Here is a 22,798-nt window from a genome sequence, read left to right as displayed (position 1 = left end):
TCTTGTCAATTTATATGTAATTTATGCTTTCAAAAGTAATTTTCCATTTTCATAAACATTGTTTGTAGAATACAGCTTCATGGGTTTAAGGTTGTCATGGAAACAATGCTATTAGTACTACAAATTTTGGAATAAATACTGCATTAAAATTCAGCTTTGTTTTGGGCATCCGCTTTTGTATGTTATTAAATCAGAATATTAGCTAATCTCATTCAACCATAAAATGTCAGATTCAGGACTTCACAGTTTCTAAGGTCTAGAAAATTCAGATGTATTTTCTTAATTTCAGGTTCATAACAGACTTCTTGAGTTTTTTCAGGACATTGAATTTTAGGCTCTTCTTTCTGGTAGAACAGTCATTTTCAGTATTTATTATCAAGAGAATTTATTATCAAGATGTGGATGGGCATACTGCACCGGTCTGGTAGCATAATAAAAACAACTTTTTAAAGTCCTTTTTGCTCTATTTGCTGTGGAAAGTCAAGATTTGTCTCTTTATACTGCTTGAAAATTATCTTCCTCATTCAAACAGCCTGCTCTTCTGGTTGTTCATTGTTACTCTTCAGTTTTCCTTTTATTCTTTCGTTTCCTTGTAATGGCAACTCACTGAGAAAATGGGGATCAGAGGCATTTCATGAAAATGTTAACTTTTGAAAGGCTTGAAAATTGTTTTATCGTCAGAATTTTACTGACTCTGAGTGGCAGGCAGCACAGCGAGAGATCGGAAGAGCAACCTGTACAGCTGCTCTTTGCTCAGCAGTCCTCAAGCATTTCCATTTCATCCTATCTGACTGGGCAAGGGTGATTTAAAGTCCTGCCTACTAGAAAGCTTCTTCCCCTTCATGGTACCACAGTTCATTTACTAGGATGGCTGTGACGTCCTTCCACAAAGGGAAGAAAGCATTTTTCCTCCATCAAGGCAGCTGCTGTGGCAATCAGTTTTCAGACTGAACCTATGGCCTGACACAACTCTCAAATCTTCATGTTTCTTTGGATTCTTTTCTTTTATCCTTTCCTCCCTATCCTTAGGTCTTTCTTGTCCTAAGTTTCTTACATCTGCTTCCTCCACTCTACTGCCCTTCCCAATAGTCTGTACCTCTTTGTATCATCTTCAGGGACTCTTGGCCTGCACCAGTAACACCAGAAGATTCATAAATCCTTCACAGTGAATCATGATAATGTTCCTAAGCTTTCTGAGATTTATCATAAACATCTCATGTCACACTAAGTCAGAATTTATTTGGTGAGAAGAAACCAAAAATACTTAGGCAAGGAAAAGCAGCATCTGGGAAAGTTTAACTCCTCAGCATCTCTTTATCACCACGACACATGTGCTGGTGAAATGCATGGTATGTCTTGCCTCCCCAATGGACCTTGTAAGGCCAGTTTGGTTTCAGTGGTTTAGGCTAACTTCTGAACTAAATAAGCTAAAAGTGTCAACCTGAAGTTTGATTGCATCCTAGTGTGTTGAGAACATGAAAGGTGATGCTACAGTCGAAGAAAGGAAGGCTTGGGCCTTAGGAGTTGTTTTAATATGCAACAGTGGATGCTGAGGATCATTTATGATTTTGCATCACTAGAGAATAAATTCCAGGCAGAATGGGATGGAGGGGGAGAGGGGGGATGCGCCCCAGCTCTATTGAGGTGACGCCATAGGAGTAGAGCTATTGAGGATTCACTGCAATGAGAGGGTCACACTTTCTACTGCTATGAAGAAATGTTCATCTCTATATAAACAGAGAACAGCTTAACAGAACCCAAAAAGGTGAGGACCATTTACTTTAGAAAATGTACCGGCAAGTGGAGACTAGATAGCTATGGACTTATTAGGATTTACTAGTTATTTACTTATTTACTAGTATTAGGGATGTAAATTAAGTGCTTAAGAAAGAAAGGGTGACATTTCATAAAATTCCATGAAGATGCATTTTAAAAGGAAAGCAGGATTGTTAAGTGTAATTTATAACTATCTAATGCTTTATTGGTATCATTAAGACGTTAAAACAGTATCCAAAAATCGAAATCCAATATCCATTTGATGTTTATACAAAAATGATCATGCTAATGTGATAGATGCCAGAATTATTATTTCAGAAGCAGGGGCCTTCCAAGTTGAAACTAAAACTCTTACTGCAAAACACGGATCACTAAGAAATCTGTTGATTTGACAGGTTATGTTTTAATTGCTTATTGCAGTATATTCGCAGACTTCCTGGGTATATATACTAAGACTGGACTGGAGGTGCATGGCACTATAAAAGGGGCCATTGTGGGTAGAAATTCTCATGTGCTAATTTTAATTCAATTTTTTAATCATTTTGTTTTAGAATAGATGCGGAAAGGTCACAAATTTTCGACATTGCAGAAGTACGTTTTTGAAAAATATTTTCAGAATTCCAATCTGATATATTGACGTGATTGTAGAGATTCAGTTTAGTTGTTCTGAATTTAAATTTACTTTTTGTTTGTTTGTTTTAATCCAAGCATTGATTTGATTACTAGCACAGAAAATCATTACCATTATGTTTTCATTAAGTCTAAACAAGGGAAGTGGTGAAAATGTTTTGCTTACTGGTTTTTCATTTTGGTGGTAGCTCCTAAATTACTGTGGTGTACCTTACATAATCCACTGCATGTGAAAAAAAAATGCATTTTATAAAAGCTCTTTACAAATTTGCAGAGGATTGAAGCGTTCTTTTTATAATCAATAGAATATTTGTCTGACTCTTCTGTCTATTCTGTTGTAATATCATAAAACATGCTCTGACTTCATCTCTCTTAGATTTTACAAGTTAAAATTGGGAAAATCCTTTTTTTTCTCCTTTTTGATATGCAAATCTCTGCTTATAGTGGTTCTTATTCTGTTGTTTGTACTTTTAAATTGACAGTGTAATGTAGTTTTAACTGGTTATATGCATATGCTTAACTCTTCCACTTGCTTGAAAATCAGTGTTGATTCCATTTCTTTCAATACTGCTTTATGCTAGGCTGAACTGACTCTTTTCCACTCTTTTTGCAGCTGCGTGCATTGCAATGTTGTATACTCTGATGTGGCGGCACTCAAGTCTCATATTCAAGGTTCTCATTGTGAAGTCTTTTACAAATGTCCTATCTGTCCCATGGCATTTAAATCTGCTCCCAGCACACATTCCCATGCCTATACACAACACCCGGGTATCAAGATAGGCGAACCAAAGTAAGCAAAATTACTGTTTTTACTGTACTTGCTTGCATTCTAATAACCTTTGAAATTGCATTCTGTCCTGTACTTACAATCTTAAGTCAAGTACTGAACAATCAACAGTTTGTCATCCATTTGGTAATACGTGTCATTCTTCTAATATTTTCAGGAGGTTTTAGCTAGGAATTTATTAGGCAAAGGTTAAATTTCCATGAACATAGCCATAGCAGTTCTTTAAACACAGCACTCCAATAAAGTGATGCAGTAATTATAAAAACAATTCAGCCTGCTAGTGTGCTGCTTCTTGATTTCTAATCCCCTTACCTCACATGCATTTTTACTGTGAATTAAATGTAATGTGATTCCAAAAACAGCTGCTAAGACTCACCAGTGCTTTTATAGTGATTTTCTTAATGTCTGGTTGAAAAGGCAGAAAAAAGTGATTTTATTTTTTTCTGTTATGTATTTACAAATAGTTGTCTAGGTGAATTTGGGAAATTGGTTCTTCTGGTGCCATCAGCCCTCAAGGGTTGGGGTGCACACTTGTGGCTGGGGCGTTAGATGCAGCTGCAGTTGTCTCTGGGCAGACCTTAGGCGGCTCTCATGGGCTGCAGCCTCCTGCGGTGCCACAGAGGTGGTTCTGATCAGGCAGCTGCTCGCTTGTCAGGCTGCTATCTGCTAGATGTGTCCTCGTGAAAGCTGTAAGTTTGGGAATGGTGAGCTAGGTTTTAGCTTCACTAAAACTGTCATGTCTAAAGGACAACAATCCCCATCTGATAAGTGAGAGGTGCTAGCCTTTAAACCTTTTCCAGCCTTGCCCTGAAATTCAAAAAATATATATATACAGAGCTATTTTTATATAAGACTTTTTCTGATACAAAATCTTTTCTGGATTAAGGCAGAAGTGTTTCCATTCTTCACCTAGGTTGGTTGTATATAAACACAGTAAGTGGTTTACTGAAGGCAGTAAGAAGGAGCATAATTCAGGGTCTTCATTGTGAAAATGTTGAATATTCAAGGCAGGGGGAGCTGCAGGTGTCGACACATATGAAAATCAGACTTCAAACTGCATAGGCCTTAAGCCCAATGCCTTCTAATCACAGGCCTTTTTCTTCTCTCTTCTTCCTCTGCTGGTATGAATGCAGAACAGAGTAGATACTCAAATGTTTAACTCTGTTTTGTTCCGTTGAACTGCTTGGACCACGCAAGTACATTTTAACAAATTTCAGAGTCGAAAAAATATAGAGCAGATGAAAGAAATAAGGTATCCTGCATTGTAATAACCAGATTTCACAAGAATCTGGCATAACACTTTTATTTCTAGCCTATTAAAAGGAGATCTGTTTGTTGGTTTTGTTGTTGGTTTTTTTTTTTCTTTAGCAAAATAGCAACAGACTTACTGTGTCTGATACTAAATTCAGACATTTCCACCAGTGATAAATTATACCTTGTTTTAATTCAGGATAATATCTGAGTGACAGACTTTGACATACCAGCATTTAATCTAAAACTTGTTTAAGGTTCCCATAATTTCCATTACAGAAAACTGAAAGATTAAGATCACCAATTGTGTAAGATACTCCACATACGAAAAGTAGAGAAGATTTACTGAGTTGTGCTTGGATCTGTTGAATTCCTCATAAATTTGGTGAATTAAGTATTTTGCATTAGTTTCCTTTCCATATAAGAAGGTGTGTTTTCTTTAAATTTGGCCATTTAAATCAAGATGCTGTCTCACATGCTTGCGGAATGACTAGTAAGGTTTTCCCAGTCTTTGCAATGTTTGGAGTTACTTGTTTCTGTTTCACAAGCACCTGTAGGTAGTACAGTGTCAGCACCAGGGCACAAGATGCTCATTGATTACTGTCTGACCATTTAATGAGGTCTATTTCAGGCTATCAGGACCTGTGGTTTTCCTCAGAATTAACTTAATGTATTTATGCTGTTCAGCAGCAATGTAAAATGGAAAGTATTTTCTTGTTTGGATTAATTGTTTGCTGAGGATATTTCTCACATATCTTAGTCAAGTGACATCAAGTTTTCATAGCTCAAAGTCTTTTTTATCTACTGTAGTGTGCCATATTGTACTAGAAGAAATTTTATTCTTGCTTGATGAATATGCCAGTGCCACTGCTGGTTTACCTGTCTTGTGTTACCTGCTATCTGTGCTGCACAAGGCCTGCATACATTCTGAAAGCTTGACAATTTGTTGTAAAGAAGGAAGATAATAAATACAGTATTATAATACTAGAGATATTACCATGAAAGTTCAATTGTTTATTGTTACGAAGTAAGCGTTTTAAAATAAATGAAAAGCAGTGTACAGTACCCTTTTGTGTTTTAAAACAGGAAGCTTTCAGGCTTTTATGTAGTGTTTGAAGGTCATTTAACCCAGATTTTTAAATGGGAGTTTCAAACCTTATGCTGATAGGCAAATGTTTTTGAACTCCTGTCTGACCACAGAGCCTGGTTTCTAGAGGCCCTGGTCACGGCGGTGCTGCGGGAAATCAGGCTGTGTGTGTGAACAAATCAGGGGAGCTGGGAAGGATTTATTAGTTCTCCCTCATAAATGGGCCGAGACCAGCTCAGGCTCTGTTTACTTGTTCACACAATTTTTGTTTACAGGAATTAGGCTTAGCGGGTAAATGGCTGTGTGCCTCTGGCATTTACTGGAATTGTATGATTTATAATTATATTAAAAATGGTTGTTTCAGAACAGATATAGTAAACTATTTGCTGCATGAAAAACGAAGTCTATATGCAGTGATTCTCTAACAGTTGAAATTAGATTATCTTAATATAGGGAAATGGATGTCTTTCAACTTTGTCAGCTCTCTCCTGTAACATATCTAGGATGTTTTGATGTGAAACCTAAGCTTATATGTGATTTAGTTTTTTCAGTAAATATTGGAAGTCCATAGAAACAGCATTAAGGTATTTTTCATGGCTGATCTCTTTTTGGATATTGGAGAAATTCTTGTTTATGAAGCCAGATTATGAATATATACTGTACTCTCAGAACAAAATATATTATCCCACAAGTAGTGTTTTTTTTTGCGGAAAAAAAGTGCAGGAAGGAGAAATACCATGCTCTGCAAAAGCTTTCAAAATGCTAGACATCTTTAACGCAATATGAAAGTATTTTTCTGTGATATACATGTGTTCATTCAAAGATAATATATGAATATTTATTACCCAGATTTTTGAAAAATGAAGAAGTGTACGTATCATGCCTATTTTGGTGTGTACTGTGGAGCAGGAGTAGTTGTGCAGTGGCAGTACAACTGGCTGTCCTTCTCAAGGATCTTGTTGAACTTAAGCTGTTGTAAATTATGTCCTGAAGAAGCATAACAGCCTTTAAACTTTGGGCAGGGCTTTAAGCTGATGTATGTTAAATACCAATTACCTCAAATTTAAAGCAAATCAGCACACTCAATTGCATGTGTTTAGGATTGAAAGTCATGCTTTCAAATGTGAGTCAAAGTAAAACTTGGTGGAGGATATAGTCACAACACGTACTGTTAGGTATCTTGGTATGGATTTGAATTAAGACAGAGGCCTGAGTTTTAAAGTTCAATCTATACCAGATAGTTCCTGTGCTTTTGTGAAAACAGAGTAATGTCATTTAGCTTTCATAGAAAATGTAAGTATTCAGCTCCTGGTGTTTTTAGAGAGAGATTTTTTTTTATATATGATGAATTCACAAATAAGTGATTTTTTTTTGTAGCAGATTCACTTTCTGGTGCCAGTAGCACCTGTAAGTGTTAGTGAGTGGTGCATTACTCAAGGTGCACTTTAAGGTCTTTAAGGGACTGGGAAGAGCACTGGCAGAAAATCAAGGGAGGTGATCCTTCTCTTATCTCTTCAGTGCTGATGAGACACATCTGGAGTACTGGGTCCAGATCTGGCCTCCCTGGTAGAAGGGAGACGTGGACATAGTGGAGTGAGTTCAGCACAGCACGACTAAGGTGATGCAGGGCCTGGTGCATCTCACATGTGAGGAGAAGGTGAGAGAGCCGGGACTGTTCAGCCTGGAGAAGAGAAGGCTCAGGGAGACCTTATCAATGTGTATCAATGCCCACCTGATGGGAAGGAATGAAGAGGAAGATGAACACCTTTTATCAGCACCCACTCACAGGACAAGAGGCAATGGGCAGAAATTAAACCACTAGAAATTCCATCTGAACACAATAAATTACAGGTTAGTGAGGTTGGAAGTCAAACACTTGCACAGATTGCCCAGAGAGACTGTGGAGTCTCCACCTGTGGAGATGGTCAAAACCTCACTGGACATGGTCCTAGGCAGCTGCTCTGGCTGACCCTGCTTGAGGCAGGGCTGGACCAAATGACCTCAAGAACTCCCTTCCAACCTCAGTCATTCTGTAGTCTTGTGTTACTTTAGGTACATTATGAATCTGAGGGATACAATAGGTCATAGTTTATTTGATTGAATTACATAATCCTGCAATAACAAATTTATGTTCTACAGACTTGAAATTGTTCCAACTCGGATGACTGTCTAGTTCCACAACAGATGATAAAGCAGGTTTTCCAACTTTTCTTTTGCCTCGTTTTATTTCCAAGATATTGTTCGAATAAAGATGTCATGAAATACACAGGCAATAATTTTTAATTCTGCCAGTCCTTATTTACATCTCATTAATCCAGAACACTGTAATTTTACTCATCTTTCATTAGCACTTAGCAGTGGCATTGAGTACTCAGTAAGAGGCACCAAAATTCTGGAATTGTGGTTGTTATCAGTGGTCCATGAGCAAGGAACCAGGAGGGTGACAATCTCCCTCCCAGGGGCAAGGCTTTGATACAGTCTCGTGCCTCGGGTTGTTTGCCTTGTTAGTTAGTGATCAGGTTTTGACATTTCATTACTTTTGGACAAAGTTGTTGAGGAAGATGTAAAACAGTATTATAGAAGACAGGACTTAAAGGATGGAATAAAAGTATTTGGTACCCCAGAACCAGGAAATATCATCAGGCAGTTAGTATCTGCTCTCAGCTTGTGGTCTGAGATATTATCTACAGAATTGTAGCAAGTACTTCTCTGAGGAAATTACATTTTTTCTTGGGTGTAGCGAAGGCAGCTGGCAGTAAAATTTTTGCTTCAGATTATCTTGAACTGTTCCGATGAGAAAAGACCAAGATGTTGGTTTAGCGTGCTGAGATACTCAGCAGCTGTGTGCTGAGGGAGATGATCTATTGCATAGTAAATCTTTACGCTCTTGCTTTTCTGTTTCCCTTAAACAGTGCATCCCATAGCGAGTGGGTGTCTGTATTAGTGCCCTGTGCCTGGGCAGATTCACGTTCTCTCCATTTCAGTCTGCATTCACTTCAGTTTGTCTGCCAGGGTGGTAATCTGCTGATTTATTTCCCCAGGAGTTGTCTCTTATAATCTCAGTTTAAACTGTTAGTAAGATAAGTGAGGTTTTATTGATGTGAGATATATGAGGTGAAACTGCATTTTAGAAACCTTTTTTTTTCCTTACCAATTAATATCAAGAAACATTTTCTATTCCTGGCAAGCTCTTTAACACCTTCCTTACAGGAACTTACGTGGGCAATGAGAAAACTTAGCATGCTAACAAGCAGGGGTTTTGTTTGTTTGATTGTTTTTTAATGGAAATCCATTTTTTAGGACAGAGATCAACCTCTAAGTGATGGGATTAGGAAGACTGCTTTCACAGAGGAAGTGCCTGTCTTGGTACTCAGCACTTGTGCTTGAGTTTCCTTTATCTTATCTGAAGTTTCTCTGAAGTACCACTACAGATGGATAATGGATTTGATTTATCTCTCATCTGATGATCTATGGCAAATTTCTGTATTCCTTTTCTTTCACATGTCATTTCCTTTCATTCATTTTCCAAGTTAAAAAATGCATATGCTTTGAGAGAGGAAGTTGCGGTTTTGGTGGTATCTCTACATTGCTGTGATAGACAGATTCTTAAAGGCCTGTAATTGCAAAACAGGGAAATATCACCCTGTGAAGTCTCAGTTTCAGGACATTAACAGAGTCTAGATTTGTCATTCAAGAGGTTGAAAGCCATATACATTGACAAAAATAAGTGCATCTTGAAGTGTAGTACTGATTATGATCAAATCAGTAACTCCCTTAAAATACATTGCCTTTGCAACCTGAAACAGGTGTATTCTTTGTCCTTCAGTTACAACATGGGTTCAGGAGCTGAAGACCTGTTACTTCAGAGTACTGTAAGCAGATGTTGGTGTTATATATGTAACTGGCATATGCTATTGTTTTCTGGCTTAGTCATTTTTTTCTATTTTTCTGCTTTTTCTACTGCTCCTTTATTTTGATTTTGGAAGATGTTCTGAATTAGTTTCATTTTACCTTTTTTCAGGCAGTGCAAAATAATTGCTTAAACGTGTCAGATCTTGTATCTGCTGAGAAAAAAGTTAACATCATGATTCTTGCTGATAGATCATAAACATGACTGACACTGTTTATTGTACTTCTGTTTTTAGAATAATATATAAATGCTCTATGTGTGACACTGTGTTTACTCTACAACCTTTGCTCTATCGCCACTTTGATCAGCATATTGAAAACCAGAAGGTGTCTGTTTTCAAGTGTCCAGACTGCTCTCTTCTGTATGCACAGAAACAGCTTATGATGGATCATATCAAGGTGTGTAGGCATCTCTTGTTTTATTCTTAGATACTATTTATCATGCGATATGTGTTTTGAGAAAATGCTGTAAAAAAGGCTCAAAATAACAAGAAAGCTGCTGGAAGAAAGAGATGTTAATAATTCCAAAAGATTAAATTGTGAATATTGTTTTCAGATGTTAGTCTTATATTTCATATGGTTTTCAGCATCTGTGATGTAACCACTTACTATTTCTACGTGATTGTTTATTTTGATATGCTAGGAATATCTTAGTACATTGCATTCAATATGTTATTTTATGAAAATTAAATGAGGAGATAATAATGTATAATAATAATATTAGAGTACATTGATCCAATCCTAATAACTGTTGAGCCTTATTTACAGTATTTAAAGTATTATTCCCGTTGTTAGTAGTTGTGAATGCTGAGCACGTCACAAAATGGAACCTTTAATATTCAGAACTAACTGGGGGGAACCCGTACGTTTCTCAAATGTAGAAATTTTGTGTGTGGTGTCTGTGTGTGTGTGTGTGCACATGAACACATGCACACTTCAAAAAAAAGAACCTGAAGTGGATTTTTCATCAATATCCTTATAACTGCTTGAAGAATTTGACTAGAAAAGACTTATTGCCATCCTTGCAAATCATGTTATTAAGAATCAGCAGTCCCCTGGCTCTAACTTGCTAGCTATACACTTTAAGTACTCCGTTACCTTGTTTTAAATACACCAAGTCTGTTAGCAGTGCTGAAATTTCTTATACATTATTATCATTATCTGGTGCCTGGCAACTGTTGAAGTGATTTAAATAGTAAAATTTATATACAGAGTAGTGAAAAATCAGTTATCTTTCTTGCCTGCTAAAACTATCATTTTGCATTTTAGCCTCAACTATGGTACTTATAACCTTAGAAATCACTAAAGTTGCATTGAAAACAAGATCAGAATTCTTGCAAAAACAGCTGGTTTTAAAGCCAGTTTTAAACATGAGTTGGAGATAGGGAAATGTCCCAAGATGTTCAGAAATGCAAGGACAATGTATTTTCTTTGTTTCTGAACTAGTTTATAAATATAAACAGTAAGAATCATTTTAGACTTATGTCAGATACCTTAAATGGTCCTCTAATGCAGCAATGCAAAGTCATATTTTCTAATTCCTTCAATCTACATGTATCGCTTCTTTTCTAACTAGTTAGGCAAATTCCATACATTGGAGTGTATGTCTTATGTACATAATTAGTTTTTCTTGAATCAGGTATTTTTGTGGAAGTGATGTTACATACGTATTTCTTTAAGATCTGAAAACCACTTTGGGACATGATGTTACTGTAGTTAGAGATAGGAGCTATTCTTATATGTTAGGGTTGCTCAGCATCTCTCATAAAGTTACACTTAGTTACCTATGTTTTGGATACTTTTTTAGATTTTGGCTGTAGTTTTCCATGCCAGTATTTGTACTTTTGTCCAGTATATTCTTAGCATGTTACACTACAAATGATGCAGACAATTCTGAGAACAAAACTAGTGAATTAGAACACGGGCTTTCAGTAACAGCATTACAGCTTTTGTTCAGAATTGCTAGTGCTTTTACATTTAGGATGTGTGTATGGTATTAGGAACAACAGCAGAAAAGTGTAAATTGGACTTGACTCTAGGGGGAAAGAAAAAGACAGTAACAGGGTATAGATAAAAGCAGAAAAGGACACAGGGAGAGGAAGAGTGCTCAACAAGGGCAGAGCTCATCCCAGCTGCAACAAACATAATTGTTTGATATGGCTAGACATAAAGCAGCAAGGCAGAGAAGACTTGGATGAAAATAGAACAGAAAGGGTTAGAAAGAGGCTCAGAAGGAGGTTATTTAAAGCTACAAAAATAACCTAGAGTAATTCCTGCAGATGGGAAGGTATCTTGTTGGCAAAATGTATGTCTTATTTTCCTCTAATGGCTTGCTACAAAAAAAAAAAAAAAAAAAGGAACAGCCAGTGATAACAGATAGTGAAGGTCTGGACTGGAGGCATAACACTTAAGTCTAGTGGTGGTATATACTGTCACTGTGACTTCAGGTTACGCTTTAATGCTTTGGGATTATTTTTAAGAAACTGAATTTCAGATACTACATTTAAAAGACATAAAGAAAGTTGAGCACTAATGCCTTACATGCTGATAAGTTAAGATGGGATGGAATCTCCAGATCGATCTCCAGTTGCCTGAAACTAGAGGACCCTCCTTCCCCGCACTCAATGCTTGTACTTCATCTCCTAGTGCAGTGAGATACCCCAGAAAACTTTTTCCTTTACTACACAATTTTAATTTATTCTTAGAAGCTGTCAGTCAATCCTGTGCACTTTGCTTTTTAATAATGTCTTAGCTTTTAAAAGTACTGGCTTTCTTTTCCAGTCGACTATTCAAATAGAACGTGTTCTACAGATCAGGTTGATATTTGCAGTACAACATGCAGGTAGTCCCAAAAGCCACACGATTCACAAAGAACTTGGTACTATAGTGTTACACTGGAGAAGCAGATTGGTATACTTACATTGTCCAAATCAAGAATATATTAGATGCTTTTTGTTTCTGAAGTTACCTGCATGTTTAGGGTGGCCAGACACATTGTCCACAATAGCTATAATGCAGATCAATATATGAGATGATTAGAATGCTGTCAATGTAAAGGGCAAGTCTTTTGGATGTGAAAGAGACCTTGACAGTGGATCCATGTTCAACAATACGTTAAGCCTGGTTTGCACTCATCTTTGTTGGCCCAGAACCCTGCTGATTCATTCCTGTTGAGTCCATGGTCATATATGAAACAGACACACAGCTGAGGTCCAGGTCTTCCTGAAACAGTCATCTTCTCTGTGGGCTGAGGTATCATGCCACCATGCGACACTGGCTCCATAAACAGGGGAGCTGCAGAAGTTTTCCCATCATACTAATCAATTACCTAATCTTAAAGGCTAGAAATACATCAGTGAGGAAGGATCACTACCTAAGAGCTGCAGGGTGCTGAACAGCTTGTAAGGCACTTAGCTGTTCCCGCCAGTCCTGCACACCTTTGATTCCAAGAACCGATAGCAGTGTGTAGCCCTAAGCAGTTATAACCTGAGCATGCAGTAAGACGGGGCTTAGCACAGGCTTAACATAAAACATTAATATATCCTAAAAAACATAATTGCCTGATCTTTCCAGAGTTACCTTTTCTTGTCTTATTTACCGATGCTCCAAGTCAAAACTTGTCAGTAAAAACCCTGCCTTCTTGGAAATCTCTCTTTAGACACACAGTTTGAAATGAGGATGTTCAATAAACTACATTAGGTAAGTAAAGCAAGAAACTGAACTTAACCTAATGTACTTCTTGAGCCCTTTTTTTCTCTTTATTCAACAGCAATTTATACTTAACCTACATAGTCTCATTTTTTGTGAAAATATCCAGCCACTGAATGAAAATTACTACTTTAGCTATGGCTGGTGTCAGTGTTGTTGGCTAGTTTCTGCCTGTGCTAGACATTGTCTATATTTAATCATTGTTTCTTTAAGTTAAAAATGTGATCTGATGAAGTATGACAAAGAAGTAAATGGAGACTCATGTTTCAGTAGGTCTTCTGCATTTTGTCAGTACAATTGTACAAAACTGTGTTAGTTGTTTGCTTATATATATATATATTTTTATTTTATTGTAGTCAATGCATGGAACTTTGAAAAGTGTGGAAGGGCCACCAAACCTGGGGATAAATTTGCCTCTCAGTACGAAACCTACAAATCAGAACTCAACCAGTCACAACAAAGAGGACACAAAATCTGTCAACGGAACAGAAAAGTTAGAGAAGAAATCTCCTTCTCCTATAAAGAAGGGAGAGCCTAAAAAAGTCACTAGTCGTGGCTGGACATGTTGGGAATGTGATAGGTTCTTCACTCAGAGGGATGTTTACATTTCCCACATGAGGAAAGAACATGGAAAGGTAAATGAATAATACCTAATTACAAAAAGTGAGTTAAACCTGAAATATTGTCTTTTTTTTTTTTTTTCAAATTGTTGTGGTTTTGTAATTAATTCCTTTAAGTTCCATCATTATTTTCCTCTGTTCTTACATGTATGTCATCTTTCTCTCTTTTGCTTCTTGGTTTTTGTCATTTTCTACATAGTTCTTTTGAGAAAATCTACACATGCTTAGTTAATTGTAGGCTTGTTCATCCAGTACCAACATTTCTTGAAGATGGAAAGAATGAAAGATGTTCCACTATTTCATCCAAGTCTTCTAATCTGATCCAGATTATTTTTTCCTTTGTGATTTCACAGTTCCTTCTGTCTTGAAAATTCATTAGCTGTTAAACTTAGGGAATGGAATCTCAATTTGCTGGTCCAATGAGCACCAAACAGCATTTCATTTTAAAGCTAGACTCACTCTAACATCAAATCATTGCTCTAATCTTACACTTACGGGCTCAGGCAACAAGTCAGCAGAGTTGAGCAAGGTGGCATTTTTTATTTAAGGCAGCTAGATGTGAGATAGCTTACTTAAAACTGACTGAAAGTGAAATATGGAAACGCTGTAGTCTCAAGTCAGCAGAAAGACAGGCTGATGTCCTTGATGCATTCTATAACGTTTCCACTTAAATTAAAAGGACTGGCAGGTGGACAGTGGTGAAACTGAACAACTTTCTTCTGCTACTGCTTTCAGGGAAGAGAGCAACAAAACTGACTTTTTAAATTTAGCTTAAAAAGGAAAAGAATAGTGAAAAACATAACTTCACAGTGCAGTTTGAGGAGTCTATCTTCATACATTGCAGTGCTGCAAGCTAGAGTAAAGCAAAAAAGCAAAAAGTTTTGTTATTTAAGATGAATTTTCCATTTTCAGTTCAGACTTCATTCTTCCACATAGTATCACATTGTGGATTTGGCTACCAAGCTCAGTGAAGTCAGTGAAATTCTTTGGGTTGATTCAGTTTGAATCAGACCCTGTGCTACTGCTTGTAGCAAACACATAAGTAGTGAGTGATTCGTATATGTAGCACTTATGATTTGTATGAGGTTACTGAAGTGCATGAGTATTTACAGAAGTGAGGTCAAAGTGCTAATTGTCAAGCACAGAACCAAAAGGGGAAAAGTAAATTTCGGTTCCTTTATTGGTTTGGTTTGTTGTTTTTTGTTGTTGTTGTTTTGCTGCAATAGTGTCTGTGTCCCCTGTTGCCTTGCCTGCATTAGCTCTCCTGATGGTACTAAAACTGTTGTACCCACCTATAGCAAGGGTTGAAACCAGAAGGCGGTTATCAAAGTCAAAGTGAGCCAAGACTGGGAGACACAAAAGCTGAAGATTACACTGACCCAAACATCAAAAATGAGCAGGGGCTGCATGGGAGGAAAAGATGCCAGGGAGCTGGGCTTGTAGGCAGGATTCAGGGCAAGGAGAGCATGGAACTGAAGGAAAACCAGGCGAGTAGGAATTAAAGGCCAGTTCCACAGAGTCTGGACAAAGGAGCAAGGAGTAGCAGGGCAGCATTAACCCAGTGTCATGAACAGCCAGGAGCGGTGGTGCCGGGAGCAGTGCAGTTCCTCACCCCCCAGCGGGCTGGGCGCTCTGCCGGGGTCCTCTGCTGGACCCTGCGTAGCTGTGGGTGGGACTGGCCAGGGCAAGGTGCAGCCCGATACTGCAGCACCGCGGTCGCCTGCTGTCCAGTCCTGGCCTTTGCTGTGTGCCAGGAGCAATGGCCTGATTCTTCCCTCAACAGAGAAGCAAGGAATTAAACTAAAGTACTGTGCTGCACTGAAGAGAGAGAGCAGGGCTGGAAGGGACAGCAGATTTATTTTGTCTAAGTGATGAAGAATCATCCAGAGTGGAAAAATCTGTAGTTTTCAGGATGCTGATATGCTACAATAAATGATAGCACATTTTCAGAGGTTTCTGTGTCTCTTCAAATTTCAGTGCTTATCTCTGAAGCTGTGTTGTGCAAATTGTTTTATTCTGTTTCTAAACATTTTATGGAAAGGCTGAAAATGCCAGACTGCTGAGTGTCATCTCTAATTTTCTTATGACAACTTCAAGCAAATAGCTCCCAAGCCTGACTGAAAGACCATTTTCATGCTCATCCTTGCCTTCGGTAACTCCCACTCTGTTCTTTCAGCCACGTCTGAGAGATATTGCCTTCCTGCTGTAAAGAATGCCGTATTCAGGCTGCATAGCTACATTTCCAGTAACCCTTGGAACAAAACACACAAAAACAAATGATTATGATTCACAGAACTACATTTTCTTTTACCTGGTTCTCCTTTTACAGTTTGAGGGCGTGAAAGTTGGACAAACATCTCTGTTTGGTTTCTCCTGTTGCTTTAGAAGCCCATTTTTGCATTTCTGTCTGTTGAAGTCACTAAGGAATTAGTGTTAATTGCATCAGTTTCAAGCCTAGCAAGTATATTTGTGACACTTATGCTACGGAGCGTCTATAAAGAAACTCCATAAAATATGTTACAGTCCCTGTAGTATGACTGAACTAATTACTTACTCCTGATCCTGTAACACTCATACAATCATAGTTTAGTTTTCTTTCAAAATCAGCCCCTTTAGCAGCATGTAAAACGTTTTGCCCATTAGTGCAAATACTAACTCATCAATGCTTTTAGTGGCAAACAGAAGTAGGTTCAAGCTCAGATACACTTACATTTTACACTGATACAATTCTTTAAAACAACACAAAGCAACACACCTCCCCATAATACTGTCACTTCTGAATGAGCTGGGGAATCACATCCAGTCTAATCAAAGCTACCTCAGAGTGACAGAAGGCAAGTAAAAAAATATTAGTACCATATAGATAATGCTTGTTCAATTAATTACAGTTTCTACAGTATAGGCCAGGGCTATTTTTTGATTGAATCCTTAATATGCCTTCACATTCTGCTTTAAGCATCCGTAAATTCTTCTCAGAGTACTGCAGTCAAAAGCATACTGCAAAACCATACTGCAGAATGTACTGATTAATGCATTTAATTAATTTGTTTGGGAATATTTCAGTTTCCTTGCTACAACTACTTGGGCTGGTAAGACAGGCCATTTGGACTGAGTTCTAGGATTGACGATGTGCTAGTAAATTTAAAGGATAGGACCATGTCATTCGTTCTTGGATCTTTTATAGCTGACAGTTTTGGAGATGTTATTTCTTCAGATACTATAGCTCCTGTGGCTGTGTTCAGCTGCAATGACATGGGTGGAGACCACTCCATCATTTTTAACTTTTCTTTCTCCTTACACTAAACTAATAGTAATATAAGATCCATAGAACTCCCCAAGTAAATGTTCCTCAAGCTGACATCAGACCATCTCTCCTCATGACTTTTTTGAGCCCTATTATCACATCAGTATTCATGACGTTTTGCTATGGTCACTATTTAGTATGTGCCCTTCGCCTCTTTTCTTGTGGGTGATTGGTAATCTCTCCCTGTCAGCAGCTGCAGAAGCAATTTGGTGACGGGAAGGGTGAGATTACTTTATAGTGAAAGCAGATCTTTGACCATGCTACCTTTACTGGTCCAGAAATAATCCACTGATTTTCTGTGCTTCTTTGATGGAAGAACTTCACTTCACCCACAGTTTGTGGTACCAGTTTACAATTTTGGTAGGTGCATGTGTAATTCATGCTGGTCACATTGTTTTGAAAGAGCTTTAATTCCTCTGACTCCTACAGTGTTGCTGTAGGAATGGTGTATAGTTGAAGATGCAGTGCCAGACACTAGTAAGTATGTTTCTTTCCTATTGTTAAAGGATTTAATGCATGCACTACTTTTACTTAGCTTTATTTAGTTAATGCATTTTTCTTCTTTTAAAGCAAATGAAGAAACACCCTTGTCGACAATGTGACAAATCTTTCAGTTCATCCCATAGTTTATGTCGTCACAATCGTATCAAGCACAAAGGCATTAGGAAGGTTTATACATGCTCGTAAGTTCTATTTATTTATTAAACATACTAGAGACAGACTATAAGCCAACAAAAGCATTGTTAATTGAATTTATCTTCTTAACTGTATAAAAGCAAGTGTCTTGTTCATTAAAATGAATCATTTATTTAAATACATTTTAATTGCATTATATTAAATACTATATTAAATATGTAAATATTTAAAAACAGTCCAAACTATTTGAGCTGTTCTGCCTGCATGAAACATAACAAACTACTCAGAACACATGTACGTAAAGTATGCAGCTTTTCAGGAGCTTTAGCAAGCAAGTCAGGAGTTCTACTGAGCTGAGAGTTTCCGTGGCTGATAGTTTTACAGTGGTGAATTTGGTGTTTAGTAGTCTCTGAAATATACAAACCACTCTTCTAATCTGCAAAAGTCAATATTAGTAGTATTTTTCTCATGCATAAAACAGTGTGTAATGTCAAAAAGTCCTCAGTGATATTTAAGTGGCTGGAGAGAGAACACATAATGTAATAAAAAGATCCATGTCAATCAGATAAAACATATAATAAGAAACTTTCTGCTCTATCTTTATGTGTATGTATACATATATTTGTATTTGCATACTGTGGAGCTAAATTCGATGTTATGATAAGGATGATATGCTCACAAGTTTTATTCTGACCCATGCTTCCTACCATTTTGGATATTATCTTCAGAGAACTTCTTTCTCATTTTCTGTGAATACAAGTTGCTCAAACATTTGTAGTTTTATTTTGTAGTTGTTCTCCTTTTCTTATAATACTTACCCATATGATTGATTGGAAAAGTATTGTCACTGTAATAGATTGTCCTGTTGTCTGGATTTATTTACTAGTTCTGTTCTCATTCTTCAGAATATTACATCTTTTTTTTTAAACATGATATTTGAATCTCTGCATGTCTGCTTTGTGTTTGTATAGACACTGCCCAGATTCAAGGCGTACTTTTACCAAGCGGTTGATGTTGGAAAAACATATTCAGTTGATGCATGGCATTAAAGACCCTGATGTAAAAGAAATGACTGAATCGACCAATATGGAAGAAAGGGAAGTGAAAGAAGATACAAAGGTAATTTCTTGGATTTCACTGAAAGTGAGATTTTTTTGTGAGTATACATTCAGGATCTTTAAATAGATGCAGATATTTTGATCCCATAAGATTTTGATCTGTGAAGTAGAGCCCCCAAAATGTCTCAACGGTTACTGCAACAAATTCTATCCTGCTTAAGCTATAACATGTTTTTTGAAAGACTTTCAGTCTAATTTAATCACTAAATCATAGAGAATGTAACTCTACTTTTGGTGGTTTGTTTCATGAGCACCTTTCAAAACTTCTGCAACTAAGTCCTCTCATAGCTGTAGAAAAGCTAAAGGTTGCATAGAAGCATTATGAGCTTATTCCAGGTACCCAGCCTTGAGCTTATTTGACATAAATTTTAGAGTGAAACTGCTTTCAGTCTGATGATGAGCGTTAGGAGGAAAGCAAAAATAAGAAGACAGCACTGTCAAAAGACTTGTTACGTGCAGAGTTTAACAGCTTTATAAATATATATTTTTTTAAGTGTTAGGGGCGCTGTATGATGAAGAATTTCACATGTGATAGCACAACCAGAGCTGATAGTAGATACACAAACATACATGTTTTTTTAAATTTATTCTTGTCTTTTACATGACTCTTTTTCAGCCCAACATACTGCCTTTTTATTTAAGTGTTAAAAATGTGGCAGCTATATACATTGTCTTCTGAAATATCATGGAGTGTATCCAAGCTACGTAGGATGTAGAGGATTGTAAAGAAATATTCATGTCAGAAAAGTAACAACAAGAATTAAAAAAAAAAAAAAAAGATATGTTTAAATAGTTTTAAAAAAAAAACAAAACCTTGCAATATTAGTTCATCCTTTGCCATTGTGTTCTTTTGGCTACTAACAGCCAGTAGATAATCCATCCTGTCAAATTTCAGTTATGAAATATTAAGTGCAATTAAAATACAGTTTCAGAAGGTGGTGCTAAAAAGTTCTTAGACTGATACTCCATGCACAACTGTAGTCACATTGATGTGTACTTGGATGCAGTTACACTGGCAAGTATTTAATCATGTTAACACAGTGCATTAGATACTGTTGCTTTATCAGAGCTGACAAAATCTACGTGAAATTTATAGTAAAGAAAACCCTTACTTTTCTAACATGTGCAACATATATTTGCATGTATTATTTCAAATACCGTATTTTTCAAAGTTGTACAGGAATCTACCACTGGAAAGTTTTTGCAGTTTGCAGTCACAGTCATGGAAGTCACTGCATATTTATGCTTACACAAAATGCTGTTTATGGCTTTTTTTTAGGTTCCTAGTCCAAAGCGTAAATTGGAAGAACCTATACTGGAATTCAGGCCTCCACGAGGTGCAATCACACAACCACTGAAGAAGCTAAAAATAAATGTTTTTAAGGTTCACAAGTGTGCTGTCTGTGGCTTTACAACAGAAAATCTTCTCCAGTTTCATGAACATATTCCTCAGCATAAATCTGATGGCTCTTCATACCAATGCAGGGAATGCGGACTCTGCTACACATCTCACGTGTCTCTCTCCAGACATCTCTTCATTGTACATAAGCTGAAGGAGCCTCAGCCAGTGTCAAAACAAAATGGGTCTGGGGAAGATAATCAGCAAGAAAACAAGCCCAATCATGAGGACGAGTCATCTGACAATACGGTATCAGACAGAAGATGCAAAGTGTGTGCAAAGACTTTTGAAACTGAAGCGGCCTTAAATACTCACATGAGAACACATGGCATGGCCTTCATTAAGTCAAAAAGAATGAGTTCAGCAGAAAAATGATCAGATTATTTGGGACACAGAAATTTCTCTCCACATTGGAATACTAATGACATTTTTGTTACAGAAAGTTCAAGGTATAATAGTGTTAACAGTACTGTTCAGGCTGTTGCAATATATTCTGCATAAAAATGTCCCCTTCACCTCATTGTCTATACCCTCAAAACCATTGAAGCAGTATTTGAGTTGAAAAGAGTTTGTATATATTTAAACTAATAACTTTTATACTCTTTGTTACGTGTTTGTATTGGTATCTAGTGGAAAATTGTTTTTTGTTTTGTTTCTGTTTTTTGTAGTAAGTTTCTCTAAAACAGAGTTCTTAATGCTGGGGCAGTTTCTCGGGTTTCTTAAATGAATGCTTCTGAAAGAAAGTTTAGCTAATGGGAGTGCATCAGAAGGCAGTGCTTGGAGGGGAAAAAATGAAGAAAGAAAACAAGCCAAGGAGAGATTTTAAATTCTACAGGACTAGTGTTTCTAAATGAGTAAGGAAGCTTTTAAACCTTCTCTCTACAAAGGAAAGAAAAAAATAAAAAAAAAAAAAAGAAAAAAAAAAGAAAAAAGAAAAAGAAAAAAAATTATCACTGCGTGTGTAAAGTGCAGTGCTGGTTTTAGGTGTCAACACCAAAACAGGTGCAGACCCCCTAGAATGATAAAGTACTTCTGAAAAGTATAATTGCACAACTATATATGTATCATGAAGTAATTTTTAGACCATCAGGTGCTTGTGATCAAAGCTAAAATAGTTATAAAAGGGCTGGGCTGCTCTGGATTAAATAAATAAGGTGTAATTAGAGGAATAGGTTTATAATTATGATGTTTTTTGTCATGTAATTTATTAAACATATAGAAGCGAGTACACAGCATTATGTATTTTCCTTAATTTCTGGTTATCAAAATAAAATAGTTAACCCTTGCTGCAGGGGTTGGTGTTTCCCAGCTCTGTATGCTAATGCCAAATGTTCTGGTGCTCAGTGTTACATACAGCCACAACTGTCAAGAAGCTAACACACCAGCCTATGTAAGTATTACTGGGGCTTTCAACTTTAGCACAGATCTTACGATGCTAGTTCAGCCATTTCAAAAGTGTATCTAATATCACTAGTTATGCTTTCACAAAGTACAAAGAGGTACCATACTGTCCCTTTCATATATTGGTCTCTGTGAGAGTTATATTTTTGGTTTGTTTTTGCATTTTATACCTTGTATGTATCCCTATAAAATTTTTTGTACTTTTTTTTAAAACAAATCATGTATATATAGATAGCTGCATGATATATGGTAGTAATTGTTTGGTTCCTTAAAAGTCTTGCTGCTGTCAGATGTTACTATACACTATGTCCATTACAACTGTATTAAACACATTTCATATGTAAATAAATGTGGAGCATTTTGCCCCTAAAGATTTGTGAGATTCTGTTATTTATCATTAAATTTTAACAATTTTAACAATTTTAAAGATTGAAGTGTTTGAAAAAATACGGATCCTTCTCAGCCACCTCTGTAAACCTTCTTAATCATTCTGGAAATTGTGTATCAGATACGTTAATTCTGCTTTGTCTCTTCATCCTCATTCTTAAATTGATTCGTTGGTAAATGCTTATCCCATTTATATGACTCACCCATTGAGTGGTTATGAGGCACTCCATCCTAAAACAGCTGGCAATGCAGGATCTTAGTGTGTAATGTACACTGGCCATCACTGCCCTTCTCATTAAGTGTATACCTCTTTAATACTTGTTTGTTGATGTGCACTGTCAACTGTACAACAAATGAGTTATCACTATGCAGAATGGTGTTTTGTACACAGTGAACAGATAATAAAAGTTAAATTTTCACAGCCATTATTAATACTTCTGTTTGTTTTACCACATCATAGTGCTGCACCTCCACGGGATGCTGTGAACCAGTAACTTATGTCATTGTCACTGTGAGAAGCAAAAGTCACTGACAAGCCAGTAGTGCTCGAGCCATCTGAAAGTTGTTGGGGACTATGTGAAACCATTCAGTGGTCACAGGCCTCTTCCTGGGTCAGACGTGTGGTGTAAGGTCCCACGCTGCCTGCTCCTTGTAATTGGCACCAAATGGGCACGTGGGATTTCTTTTTGCCTGGGCAGTTGAGTGGAGTTCAGCTTCTTGGCAGTGGGCTCTGTTCAATCCTTTCTAAGTGGAAGAAGGATTTAACTCTAAGTAATCTTGTGAAA

At 37.0% G+C, this 22,798-nt stretch overlaps 1 protein-coding gene across 11 annotated transcripts in view; it reads left to right on the top strand.

Moving 5' to 3' along the window:
• LOC309889399 (zinc finger protein 532-like) overlaps positions 1-22,408 on the top strand; it is a 47,377-nt gene extending 24,969 nt beyond the window's left edge. For 8 of the 11 annotated variants that reach the window (XM_082782205.1, XM_082782211.1, XM_082782212.1 and 5 more), the window contains 6 exons: positions 3,020-3,196; positions 9,677-9,839; positions 13,505-13,783; positions 17,643-17,755; positions 18,680-18,827; positions 20,106-22,408. In XM_082782205.1, the coding sequence (XP_082638331.1) occupies positions 3,020-3,196; positions 9,677-9,839; positions 13,505-13,783; positions 17,643-17,755; positions 18,680-18,827; positions 20,106-20,600 (1,375 nt within the window). In that variant the 3' untranslated portion in view covers positions 20,601-22,408. Of the gene's footprint in view, positions 1-3,019; positions 3,197-9,357; positions 9,404-9,676; positions 9,840-13,013; positions 13,139-13,504; positions 13,784-17,642; positions 17,756-18,679; positions 18,828-20,105 lie in introns of those variants that run through there. The other 3 variants (XM_082782208.1, XM_082782209.1, XM_082782207.1) reach the window with 3 other exon arrangements.
• The last annotated feature ends 390 nt before the right edge of the window (positions 22,409-22,798 follow it).

Source organism: Aythya marila (assembly GCF_965140915.1).
Source record: "Aythya marila genome assembly, chromosome: W".
NCBI classification, from domain to species: Eukaryota; Metazoa; Chordata; class Aves; order Anseriformes; family Anatidae; genus Aythya; species Aythya marila.
The sequence above is the reverse complement of the archived record's forward strand: the minus strand, read 5'-3'. Positions and strand labels throughout refer to the sequence as shown.